Here is a 14665-nt window from a genome sequence, read left to right as displayed (position 1 = left end):
AGAAATTAGAAAATTTAAAAAAAATTATGATTAACAAATGAAAAATATACTCATTTTGTTTGTTATATGCTCCTTTTCTATAACAAATTTCGTTTGCCTGATCTAAATGTTTATGCAAATTATTCTCCTCTTTAAATAAATAATAATAAAAAATACTAGAAAATTGTTAATTGTTAAAAAATTTTTATTAAGAAGTAAAAAATATATCCATTTTATGAATAATTTTTATTTCTCAACAACAATTATTATTTTAATAAAATTCAAAGTTTTTTAAAAATAAAAGAAAAAAATGTTTATGAATTCTATTTGACAATTTGAAAATTTAATTGAAAATGAAACTGAAATTTTTTGGATTTTTAGAAAATAAAGGAAAAAATTTTATTAAAAAAAGTGTTCTGTTAAAATTTACGAATATTTTTATAATTGTAAAATTATTCGAAACCATTATTTTCTTTTAATATTTTAAATATTTAGGATTATTATTATTTTTCCACAGGAATTAAGATTTTCAAAAATTTTAAATTCAAACCTTTTTAAAATTAATCAACTTTAAAAGTATTGCTATAAAACATAGAGATAACGATTAAAAAAAAATATTTAAAAAAAATTATTTTAATATTTTATTATTATCTAAAATTTAAACTAAAATTCATTTTCAAATTATTTATTGAATAATTAAATGTTTCTTAAAATTTAATTTTTATTAGTTCTTATTATTATTTAAAAAAATGTAATAAAATTTGTTGTTAGAATTTAATTATTTTCGTAAATAATAAAATACTTTACAGGATTTCAATTATTTAAAATTTTTTTAATAAAATTCAATGCAAGAAGTCCATTATTTTTATAAATAATAAAATTCGCCACAGGATTTAAATTATTTTTAATACAATCAAAAATTTTTTGCATGAATCCAATTACATTTCACAAATATTGGAATTCTTCGCTGAAATTCAAATATTTTCAAAATAATCTACTATTTTAATAAAAGTTCTCAAAACAATTCGATTATTTAAAAAAAATGTAATAAAATTCGTTGCAAGAATTCAATTCTTTTCATAAATAATAAAATTCTTCACAGGATTTCAATTATAATTTTCAAAAATTTTATTAAAATTGTTCGAAAGAATTCAATTATCAATTACTTTTAAAAATTTATGCTACAATGCGTTTAATATTCAATTATTATCTAACATTTTAAACGAATTACATTTTTAATTCAATTTTTATTAGAAAACTTGATTAAAATTGTATTAAAAATAATTAAAATTCTGCGATGAATTTTACTACTTTTGAAAATAACTGAACTTTACCAAGAATTTTATTAAAATTTTTTTAAATAATTGAATTTTGAAGAAGAATTTTATTATTTATAAAAATAATTGAAATTTTGACAAAAATTTTTTTCTACACTTCGTCACACACAGCTTGACACCCCCCACCCCTAGGAGTGTGACGTAGTTTATGAACGACCCCAAATCTGTTTAAAAAATTTTATTATTTCTGAAAATAATTGAATTATTGCGAAAAAATTTATAAAAAAATTTGTAAATATTTGATTTTCAGTAAAATTTTTATTATTTATGAAGATAATTAATGTCTTGCGTAGAATTTTATTAAAATTTTGTTTAAATAAGTGAATTCTTTTGGATAATTTTATTAAAATTTGATTTTACCATGGGCTTGTTAATCATGCAAAAAAAAAAAAAAAAAGTAGATATTGAAAATCATTGAAATGAGGAACATTTTCCAAAAATCTAAGTTTTTTAGAACTTCTAATTAAATGCATTAAAATTTAAAAATTGAAATTTTATAAAATTTCAAATTGAAACCGTTTCAATATTTAAGTAAAATTATTTATTGAATAATTTAATTATTTTATGATAGTTGTTCAAGATTTATTTTATTTATTTATGTTTTTCTTTTTTGGTGTGATGATTGTACTTAATCAGGATGTCTACTGACCGGGAAAACCGGGAAATAACCGGGAATTCAATAACTGAAAAATAGTAGACACCCTGTTAATGTAATTATGCACATATATATGTATTTGTAATAAGTCTTATGTAAGACTTGACAATTAAAAAAAAAAAAAAAAAAATTTGAAAAAATTTAAGGTTTTGTATTAGAATTCTTGTCAATTTCATAGTTTATGAGTCAAACAAAAAAGATATAATAATTCAGAATTTTTTTATGAATTTTAAAATTTTCATTTTTTTAGTACTTTTAATAAAAATTCATATTTTATTTTTATAAAAAAAATTTGAATTACAAATTTGTACGTTCTATTATTTTTAAAATTGCTAATTTTATTTAAAAAAGTGAGTGACAGTGTTTAGTAAACTATTGTAACTTTTGTTGAAGGAAGTTTTTAATATTGTTTGAAAAAAAAGAAGAAACTAGAAAAGTATGTTGTGAATGTGAGGGACATAAGAAGGGAAAAAAAAGATTACGTGTGAGAAAAAGTGAATAACGTTACAAGCATAAAATTTTCATTAAGGACGTCAATTAAAAAGTATAATTGTACCGCTGTCGCTATCTGTGGAGTGTGTATATGGATACGCTCCTTTTATAAAAGGAAGTAGTGAAATGATAGAGAACGAAGTGAAGTGAGAGAAATAAAAGGCAAAAAAAGGTTGAAAGGAATGCGGATTAAGGTGGGAGCAATGAGGAGAAGTGAAGTTTTATTTCCAACACGAGATATAGGATTCAAAAGATGCAAGTGTTTGAGCACACTATCGGACATTGAACATCATACATGTGGGGCATTCTTTATCAAACGTCCCAGTTGAGAAATTAAAAGTTCACTTAACAAAATATCTATAGAAAGTCATTTTTAGACCCGTATAAGTATCTCTATAAGGTAAACGACCCAATCGCTACGCACATGTAGTAAGGTCTTGAATTTATAGAAAAATTTCATTTCTTATAAATTATAATTTCTATCAACTTTTTTTTAAAGTCAAGATACTTTCTGCTTTACAATTTTTTAAAAGTTAGTTAATAGGTATGTATTGAATATTAAAGTCGTACCAAAAAATATAATATAAATATAAGAGATTGAATAAATTTTGCTATTAATGTGTAATATACATTTATTGAACTCGTGGTATCAAAAGCTACATTATAAAATTTCTGTTTAACCGATTTTTATGGAACAGAATAAGTAACAGCGATAGCAGTCATTTTTTCATGTTATGTTAGGAAAAAAAAGGGGATTTTATTTTCCAAAAAGGGAATTTTTAAAATAAGTAAAAATTATAGTATTAGGATAACGCATCAAATTTATTTAAGAATTTTTTTTACTTTTTCTCTTAAGTTTTACTACAGCTACTTTTGTTTTAAAATCCCATTAATTTTAATATATATATACAAAGTAAATTTCAGAAAAAAATTAGTATCAACTTGGGTCTTGGAAAAATTACCTTTAAAAATAGTAAAACTTAATATTAAAAATTGTTTTTTCAGAATAACTTTTACTATTTTCAAAGACAATTTTTTTTATAAAAATTAAAAAAATTTAGGTACACTTAATTCCTTTAAATCTCTGTTAACAAATTTTAATAAAATTTTTAATCGAATAATTTCTTTTTTCGAGAAATTTGATGAAAATTATTCAATCAATTGAATAGATTTGATATATATTGCAAATTCTGTAGTTTAAAAATTCGACTAGATAGAATAAATAAATGTTCCACTGAATGGAAATTCGTTAAAATAAAAATAAAATTCATTCTTTTAATCAAAAATTTGATTAAGTAGAAAGTTCGTTACATAAAACTTATATTTGCATAAATGAAAATGGTATATTGTAAAATTTCTGTAAATTATTTATTTTGTATTTTATAAAAAGTATAGTTTTAAACGAGAAACCAGTAGCGAAACATTTATTTCAGAAATTCAAAAACCATTATATCAAAATCTAATTCTGGTTCTTCTATAATTAATGTGAAAGTAGACAAAAATGATTACATTGTGATCAACGTAGCAATCTTTCTTTTTCGTAAAAATCGGTTAAATAGAAATCCTGTAATGTAGGATTCGATACCGCGAAAATTATAAGTTCAGTGCAGGGAATTTTCACGAGTCTCCATTTTTTCTTATTTTTGATGCATTTAATTAAATTTTTTATTAAGGGTCCAAAAATGTACGTATGAATATTTTTTGGCAAAAATACATTTCTTAAAAATAAATGAATATGATTTTAAGAAGAATTCTCTAATAAAGTAACATAAAATATTCATGATTCTGCTGAAAGTACTCCACTTGATCTTCGATTTTTTAATTTTTTTTAAAATTTTGTATACGTATTTTTTTTAATTGACATTACATAGTGTTGAAAAATCAGTATCCAAGTTGCGCAAAATTAATTCTTGAAAATATAAAAAGTTACAGCACATTTATTGACTTGTGTTTAGAAAGCAAAGAAGTTTGTTTATTATGAATACAGATGTTTATTGCATGAACATTTGGCTTCCTCTTTTTGTCAAAAAATCAACAACAAAATTTTATATTATAATTCGCAGTTTTTAATATACGTATGACAAATATTCATAGTTCAATAACTAAAAATAAACCAAAAACAAAATCAATATTTGAATTTACTGAATGGAAAGGTTTCAGAGGCATAAAAAGCTTCAATGATGAATCTTTTATAATTTTAAAATTTTTACGTTTTACAAGCATTAGAATTATAATTAAGAAATAATTTTTATAGTAAATTATAGAAATATTTAATTGTGTCACTAAAAACAACAAGATTTTGGAGATAAATTTAATTTTTACTCTAACCAATGCTGTAACTTTAATTATTTATATAAAAGCAAGATTTTTACTTCTATTCATAAATAACATGAGTGAAAAAGAGCAATAAAATGTCAACTTTCGATTTGGATATTAAAATTTTATTTAAAATATTTCTAATAGCTTAAAACATGCCATTGCTAAGCAACTTCAACCAAAACTGAAGACAAAGTTTAAAGATTTTTATTGTCAAGAAGGCGGTAGGCTTAAAATTTTAAATATTTGTATGAAAATATAAAAATATTTTCAATTTTATTAATATATAATATATAATTTAATGTGTAATTGCTGATATATAATAGTTTTTTTTTTAAAGTTGTTGAAGAATGTAAGACTTAAATAAAAATTTTAGTGAAATTAAAAAAAAATTTTTATAAAAAAATTAGTGAAATTTTTCGAAAATTCACGGGTTTTTCCTGGGTTTTCCCAAATTCCCTTACGCTAGACACCTTGGGCCTATCTGACAATTAATAGTTTTTTGGACAAAAATTTCAACCTAAATATTGGATTCCTAAGAAGCATTTTATTATTAATAATTGAATTCTTGCGAAAGATTTTATTAGAATTTTTTAAAATAATTGAATTTTCAAGAAAAAATGTATTATTTTTAAAAATAATTGAATTCTTGTGATGAATATTGTTATTTATGAAAATAATTAAATTTTGCAAGGAATTTTATTAAAATGCCTCAAAATAATTGAATTTTCGGTAATAATTTTGTTATTTATCTTTAATAAATGAATTTTTCAAAGAATTATTTGTGTAAATAATTGAATTCTTGGGAAGAATTTTATTAAAATCTATAAAAGAATAATTGAATTATTTTTAAAAAATTTAATTAAAATTGTTATTTAAAAAAATTGATTTCTTTCGAACAATTTTATTAAAATATTTGAAAATAATTTAATTCTTGTGAAAAATTATAATATATTTTTGTAAATAATTGAATTCTTTTAATGAATTTAAAAAAAACATTTTTTTAAATAATTGGTTTTTTCAAGGAATCGAAATTAAATTATTAAAAATAATTACATTTTTGTCAATTCCTGTAAAATGTTATGAATGAAAATAGTAGATATCTCGGTAGATATCAAAAATCATTGGATTGCGAAAAGTTTTTAAAAATAATTAAATATTACCAAGAATCCTATTAAAATTTTTAGCGATAATTGAATGTCTGTGTGGTATTTTATTAAATTTTGTTAAAAATAATTGAATTCTTAAAATGCATTTTATTATTTATGAAAATAATAGAGTTTTGCAAAATATTCTATTAAAATGCCTCAAAATATTTGAATTTTTGAGAATAATTTTGTTACTTATGTAAATAATTGAATTCTTGGGATGAATTTTATTAAAATTTAAAAGAATAATTGAATTATTTCAAAACAATTTAATTAAAATTATATGTAAAATATTTCTTTCGAGAAATTTTATTAAAATATTTGAAAATAATTGAATTTCAGTGAAAAATTCTAATATTTTTGTAAATAATTGATTTTTTCGAGGAATTGAAATTAAATTTTTAAGAATAATTACATTTTTTGAGCAATTCCTGTAAATTTGTATTAAAAATAATTGAAATCCTGCGATGAATTTTATTACTTATGAAAATAATTAAATAGTTGCAAAAACTTTTATTAAAATTTTCAATCTTAATTGAATTTCTGAGAAGAATTTTATTATATACATATGAAAATAATTGAATTATTCCGAAAAATTTTATTAAAATGTTAAAAAAAATTGAATTTCAGTAAAAAATTTTGTTATTTTTGAAAATAAATGAATTCTTTATAAGAATTTTATAATCATTGTTTCAAATAGAATACTCCTTCTAGGGTTAAATAATTGAATTATTCTTGTGTAAAATTTTATTCGTGAAAATAATGAATTTTTTGTTTATAATGATTTAAAATAGTATTAAAAATAATTGAAATTCTTTGATGAGTTTGATTATTTATGAAAGTAATTGAAGTTTAGAATTTTATCAAATATTTTTTTAAAAAATTAAATTTCCATGAAAAATGTTATTAGTTATTATTAGTGAAAGTATTTTATTGTGAATTATTGTGAAGAATTGAATAAAAATTTTGTTAAATAATTGATTTTTTCGAAATTTTTTTTGAAAATGCTATTCTAAATTAATTGAATTCCTGTGGAAATTTGATTATTTATAAAAATAATTGAATTTTTGATGAATTTTACCAATTTTTGTCTAATAATTGAATTCTTTCGCGAAGTTTTACGAAAATACTAAATATTGAGAATAATTGAATTTTGAATATTTTTTGAGAATAGTTTTTTTATGTTTAGTATTGGCGAATTTAAAGTGGTGGAAAGCCTCAAGAAAAAACAGAAATAGTATCTTTTAGTAGGTGAAATCTAAAAAAAAGTACCCAAATAGTAGTATAATGTAAAAAAGTAGTAAATAGTAGGTTTTAGTAGATGAGTGCGAAGCTAATATAAAAGTCTTGTATATTAGTTATACAAAATATAAAATTAGTGGAATAAAATCCATAAATATTTTTCTTTGATCGTAGTATGAATTTAGAGAAATTAATAAAATATTAATTGTTTTGGTCAAACTTGTAGTCAACTTGTACCGAAACGTCAGTTTTTGTAAAGATTTTTAATTGATCGTTTGACCAAAACAATTAATAATATTTTATTATTTTCTCCAAACATTATAAAAATATGAATAAACATTAAAAAGTGTTTATTCTGAAGATAATAATTTGAATCTTAAGAAAATATTAAAAACGAAAAAGAAAATTTGAATAAAATTTAGCGTCTGGTATGTTCGCACCGTTCGCACAATCACCGGCTCGGCGCGGACGCGGAGGTAATGTATGCATTTTATCAGTACAACTATAGTAGGAAAGTTATGCACTAGAATATCCATACATTGTATATTGTTATTGGGTTATTAGGTACGTAATGGAAAATGCATATTCTTCGACCCTTCTTGCAACTTGCCACAACTTGTGTCGGGCCCACTTTAATGAGAGACAGTCATTTGGTGGGAGGCACACTGCTCGAAGTGGGGATAAAGCTGCTCGGCCAATTCACCTTTCCTCTCTTGCAGCGATTTCCATTTTGCAGAACATTGCAGAAGTTCCAGAAGTTCATTCGCCTCCTTCGTACATATACTTATCCAGATTGTCTCTCTTCGAGTTTCCGTGTTTCTCTAAAAATTATTTCATTTCTATCACTCTTTCACTTGAAATGGAATTTAAATTTTTACTCTCCCTTCGTTAAATTCGTTAAATTTTGCTCTAAATTGCTATTGAAAAGTACAAGTTTAATTTTTTGTGAATTGGAACTCAAGTTCATATGAAGATGAGTGGCTCTAGTGTGGATGTTGTTTGGGATCCACAAGCCCAAACGCAAATAAGTTCCTTGGATTATTGGGATTACTCTGTTGAATTGGCATGTCTTCAAGGTCCAGAAGGTACAGGAATTTTTTACAAATAAACTCATCTTATTTAATGCATTACTAAACATAAAACACTTTATGACAACATTTGTATTATCTTTCCATGCACTTACTCTCTATGTTACTGCAGATTTGTAAATAAAAAAAGTGATTAGTGTTTATTCAGTGACTGCAAAATGTGTTACACTTCAGATGGTGTAAGGCTTTAATGTTGGGAGTGCCGAGTGCCCAAACCATATTCTCCTTTAACTTTAGCAAGTTCCATTATTTTCGTTTTGCAAAAATATTTATATTCTCCGAAAAGTGATTTACATTTTTCAAAATTAAACCTACTTGTCAAGTATAAGTATCTGTTTGTCCTCTCACTCATACTGGTATTCATACTAATTGCAACAGTATACCTAAAGAAATATGTTTTGATTTTTTAGAGCACATGAATATTTATCCCATCAAATAACATTCTAATTGTTATTATAATAGTAATTAAAACAATTCGCATTATTATAAAACGAGGAATAAATATTATTATACTAATACTTATTATTTATTAGCTCATTAAAATTTTAATAAATGTTCATAAATGTTTCATTTTAAATGAATAACTGTGTGTTAATTCTGGGTAAAATAGAACAAAATTCAAATAGAAATTATAATTAATTGAATTCTTATTCATACGAATTGTTACCGGAGATAATTTATTATAGAATATAAATATTATTTTCAAAAATGTTTATTTAACAGAAATTTCTGTTGAGATTTGAGACATTGGCGATTTTTTATAAAACTTTTTCAAAGAAATTCTGTGGGGTTGCCAAAGGTCATCAGCGAATTAAGGAAAAAGTCAGGGAAAGTAAATCAGGGAAAGTGAAATATTGTGTTCACCTTTTAAACTTTGAAATCAATGCGAATTTTAATGCCAAACGTTATTTCCATTTTTGACAATAATTCAACTTTACGGAATATGAAATTGAATTTATTTTAAATAATTTAATTCTTGAAAAACTTTCACATTATTCAGGGTTGCAAACAAAAAATCGATTTTCTTTTTTTCTTGTTTCCGAAGAAAAATGTTTACATTTTCCCTGAACCTTATAAAATAAAATATAAGGAGACTTCAATTGTAAAAAAAATATAATTTTTAAAATCAACAAATTTACATAAAACTACTTATTTTAAAAAGAAAATTACCTATTGTGGCGAACTTTCTTCTATTATTTTCAAAAATTTCAATAATTTGTTTATAAACATTCAATTATCTTTGAAAAATAGAACTGAAATATTTTTAAGAAATAAATAAAGTCCTTTTTCAGAATTTTAATTAAAATTTTTTAAAAATTTAATCTTTAAACATAATTTTTAATTTAAATCTTGATAATAATTGCAATTGTAACTTTTTTGAAATTAAGTAATTTATAAGATGCACTGGACTTTTAATGCTGCTTTTTACACTGATAAAAATATATATGTACTTTGACTGTGTCTCTTCAAAAAATTCAAATACATATTTACCAATTATTAAATTTAAATTTGTTAAAAATTCTACTTTTTTAAAAATCTCTAATAACATTTTTTAAAATTATTTTTAATTCGATTTCACAAAATATTAATTAATTTGAAAATTCTTTACAAATTTTTTTAACATTCAAATATCCTCAAGCAACTGAATTAAAATTTCCCAAAAATATAATTTTTGTAGAATTTAAAAAAATTTATTTTAAAACTTGAATAATTTTTAAAAATAAATGTTTAATTATTACTAATTTCTGTATAAAATTGAAATTATCAAGAATTTTTGTTTAAAATCTTTCGAAATTGAACTATTTTTGGAAATTGCAATTGTTTAAACTGAAATTCTTTAAACTTGATATTTTTCAGTACTTTTGATAAAATTTCCTGATGTTTTCTTGACTTTCTGGAACCTTGTTATTATTTATAAATTTTATAAATTATTTATTAAGGAAATAGTTTTCAATTTTAAAAACCTTTTAAATTTTGGAGGAGTTACGTTTATAATTTTTATAAACAATTGAATTCCAGAAGGTTTTAAATTTGAAATGTTTGTTGAAAATTTTAATTCCTTATGAAAAAATAACAATAATGATTAAATATTTATGTTGCGAATAATTTTTCAATAATTGAAGATATTCACAAATACATAAATGTTGGCATTAAAAACCGTTTCCTCGTGCATCTAAACATTTGTAGAGTGAATCTAAATTTTCTTTAGTCAAAATTTTATCTGAAAATTAGGAAAAGTTAAAGAAAAGGAAAAATAAATCTTTTGTTCCAAAAGACCGAATTTATTCATTCGAAAATTTTTTTTCTGTGAAATTTGTAATTTGTTAACCATACTTGAAAATATTTTTTAAATTAAATTAAAAATATTTTTAAAAAATTTATATTTTGTAGAATTTATATCTTTCTGATTGGAATCCAAAGTTTATTTGTATTCAGAAATATGCGTAGTATTTTTGTAAAAATTTTATTTCTTCATTACAGCAAAGAATGCTTGTGAAATTTTATTAAGTTGACATTTTTCTTGCAGAAAATGTTACGAAAAATAAACAAATGATTTTCAACAGAATTCTTTTATTATTAAATTTTACTTAAATCGAAATTTGTGCAAAAATTGACAAATGAATTTTTTGTAGAAAAATATGCCTTAAAAATTTGAATTTCAAGTATTAAAATAATTAAGAGAGGAATTTCAATGTATTGTGTGAATTTTGCTAGAATATTTGTAAATGTTGCCACTAATGAAATATTTTTGACGAAAATGAAAAAAGAGTGAAATCTCTTTCGCCCAATTGAGACGCATTTGTCAGTGGATGCAGAATTTGACAAGCCTTAAGTGGTTTTTGTTTAAACTTTCTAAGTTATTTTTTCACGGATTTAACACGGTTTGAGGACAGGTGTGTTTGGACAGTTCACGTTTAGCGGCCAACTGATACCTGGGGCCAACCTGGGGCTACCTGGGGCTACCTGCTTGGCGACGAAATCTCGCAAAATCTCGTCCCGCTTCACTGTGTAAATATTGGCAGCGTGTCACAGTAGTATTTCACTAAAAATAAAAAAGGGGAAAGGTGGTATTGTAGTCGCACGGAGGGTACGAATAGATTTCCGTCGCGCCGAGCAGGTATGCGTGGGTATGGGGAAAAAGCGGCAAAAGTTATCGCCAATCTCAATTTCCAACGGTATTAGTTGCGCGCCCTTTTCTCAATTTCACTTTTAATTTTATTTCTAGCCCCTTAATATTGTGTTACTTCAAAAACACATTCAAGTAGACTATCGACACTACTTTAATTATTGAGCGAAAGCTTCTCTTATTAATTACAAAAATAAATCTTTAATCAGAGTTGCCACAGATTAGGGAACAGTCAGCTGGCCCTCGGATATTTTATTTTTCGACAATTTTCAAATAATGCGACTTTTATCGATTTATATTACTAAATTGAGACTTTTTTTACAAATTCTCCAACAAAATACCATATTTTTAGTTCAAAGTGCAACTTATTTTAATTTTTGTTAGTGTGAAAAGTATAATAGACAAATCATTGAAAACTTTTGGATAATTTTGGATAATTTTTCTAATTGAATTTTCAAAATATACAATATTAGAAAGCTTTTGAATAAGAATTTTATTATAAATTTTGAAAAATTTCAATTTGCAACATTTAGAAAATAATTGAATTTTCAAAAAATTTAATGAAAAGTCTTCAATTGTAAATTTAATTAAAAATGAAAATGAATGGAAATTAATTTCTTAAAATTATATTAAAATATTTTTGAAAAAAATAATAATTATATATATATTTCCAAAAATTCAAATGCATACAAAAAATAATAACATTAGAATTTTTTAGAATTATTTTTAACATTTTGGAGAAAATAATCATATTCAAAATTTTTAATTAAAATTCTTCAATAAAATTAATAAATTTTTTTTTAAAACTATACAAAATTTCTTTTTATAAATTAAATGTAATTTTCGAATATATTACATTACAATATTTATAAAAAACTAATTCTTAGAATTGTTTTATTCTAATTTTTTAAGATTCAATTATTTTCGAAAAAAGTAAATTAAAATTTTTTTAAATTTACTTTTTTAGACTCATTCAAATTTCAAAAAATCATTTATAATTAAAATTCTTCAAAAGATTGATTTTTTTATATTTTTAAAAAATCCAATTATTTTTAAAACATTTTATCAAATTTCAATTATTTTTCAAAAGATTTTACCAAATTTCAATTATTTTTCAAATATTATATCAAATTTCAATTATTTTTCAAAAGATTTTACCAAATTTCAATTATTTTTCAAATATTATATCAAATTTCAATTATTTTTCAAAGATTTTATCAAATTTTAATTTTCTTTTTTAAAAAGATTGTACGAAATTTCAATTATTTTTGAAAGATTTTATTAAATTTCAATTATTTTTGAAATATTTTACCAAATTATTTTTCAATTATTTTATCAAATTTCAATTATTTTTAAAAAATTTTACCAGTTTTCAATTTTTTTAAAAAAGATTTTACCAAATTTCAAATAATTTTAAAAAAATATTACTAAATCTCAATTTTTTGGACATTTTTTAATTGTATACCTATAATTGTAAAACTATTGTCTTTCAAAAATTATTTAAAATAATATAAATTCAATTAGTCAGGGAAAAGTCAGAGAATTTTATCAAAAGTTCTGGGAAAATATTCAATTTCTAGAATTTTTTAAATAATATTTTTAAATTCTTTCCATTTCTAACAATAATTGAACTATGCGGATTTGTAAGTGAATTGATTTTAAATAATTTAAATCTTGAAAATCAGTTAATAATAATTGAATTTTAGAAATGTTGCGCTTTCAATTTTTATAATTAAAATTTAATTTTTTATTTTCAAGTAAGAACTTCAATTCTTAAATAATTACAGGTTCAAAATTTAAGAATATTCAACTTTAATAAAATTCTTCAAAAAAATTTAATTATTTTCAATACAATTTCAATTTTCAACACAAAATTTATATAAAATACTTCGAAGCAATTAAATTATTTTCAAAAACTACAATAAAATTCTATGTTAAAAATTAAATTATTTCAAGTTCAAAATTATGGAAATTCAGAAAAATAACAAAAAGTAATATTCTTTAAACTAATAATTAAATTCTTAAGGATCTTTTTATTAAAAATTATGAAAAATATTTTAATTTTAGAAGCTTTTCAGTTAAAAATTCTAGAAAATAATTCAATTGATAAAACAATTTTTGATAAATTACAGTAGCAATTCTTAAAAATTATTGAATTTCAAAGAATTTGAAGTTTGAAATTCTTAGAAATCCTAACTTCGGAAAAAAAATAATAGTATAATGATTAAATATTTATTTAAACAAAAAATTGTTGATGTTCTGAATTTTTAGAGTGAATTGAAAATATTCTTTAGAGTCATAGTGAAAAAGTCAAAGTTCGGTATGGAAATTAGGAAAAAGTCAGGGAAAATAAAATAATATTTGTAGCAACATTGTATTTACAATAAGATTATTTGCAATACAATATTTAGAATAAATATAAGTTATTTTTAATAACTATTTTTAAAGAGATGAAAAATAAATCTTGAACTTAAATGTAACTAGTAATTAAGGTGAATTTTTTAAATTGAAAATCTCGCTGTAAAAGAGAACAGACTTTTTTCAACTTGGAACGATTGGTCTGTGAATAAGAAAATTACACAAGTTATTAATCCTATTTTTCTGCAGGTATTATTTACAAACTGTTTATACAAATAAATATTTACAGGAAACTTGCATTCATAACTATTGTGGATTTAGAGATTAGCGAATTCGATGTTTAAAGGATTATAGCCGTTTCTTTGATCAGGATTCTTAATTTTCTTTATTTTCATTTTAATCTTCTGTCTAAACATTCAAATTTACAAACCTTACAAATTTGTAATTTTCTATTGTAACCAAGCCCGTTTTGTTTGTTATACAAAGGCCTAAGCAAATTGTTTTTATGGAAAATATACAGGTATTAGTCAATTTTTCTAAAGAAAAAAAAATAAATAATCAATTGTGAGATATGCAAAAAAACGGGGAGCATGAATATCCCTTAAAAATTATTTGTTAGAATATTTAATAGATAAAATATTCATATTGCTGAAATTAAAATTTTACTAAACAGAATATAAGATGACCGAATTTTTATTAAACAGAATCATCAATTGATTGAAGTTTTAATTATTAAAAGATATAAATTTGATGATTGTGGCATGGCGTCGCGTCTGAATGAAAATTTGCAGTTCCTTCCCAACTGAATGATTTATTCTGATCTACAACCGAACTAAAGAATCTATAGCCAAGAAAATTGATTTGATTTGACCTTGACAATTAATCGCATGATGTCATGCGATTACTTGTTGATTACCAGTTTT

At 22.0% G+C, this 14665-nt stretch overlaps 1 protein-coding gene across 4 annotated transcripts in view; it reads left to right on the top strand.

Moving 5' to 3' along the window:
- The window catches only part of LOC122499993 (cerebellar degeneration-related protein 2), a 71281-nt gene that overhangs the window by 33725 nt on the left and 22891 nt on the right, over nt 1-14665 (top strand). Inside the window, exon 1 of one of the 4 annotated variants that reach the window (XM_043608624.1) lies at nt 7934-8254. The exons of the other annotated variants lie outside the window; for them this stretch is intronic. Within the exon in view, the coding sequence (XP_043464559.1) occupies nt 8137-8254 (118 nt within the window). The 5' untranslated portion in view covers nt 7934-8136. Of the gene's footprint in view, nt 1-7933; nt 8255-14665 lie in introns of those variants that run through there. 4 annotated transcript variants of the gene reach the window in all.

This window comes from Leptopilina heterotoma, unplaced genomic scaffold (assembly GCF_015476425.1).
Source record: "Leptopilina heterotoma isolate Lh14 unplaced genomic scaffold, ASM1547642v1 Lhet_180, whole genome shotgun sequence".
Taxonomy (NCBI): Eukaryota; Metazoa; Arthropoda; class Insecta; order Hymenoptera; family Figitidae; genus Leptopilina; species Leptopilina heterotoma.
The sequence above is the reverse complement of the archived record's forward strand: the minus strand, read 5'-3'. Positions and strand labels throughout refer to the sequence as shown.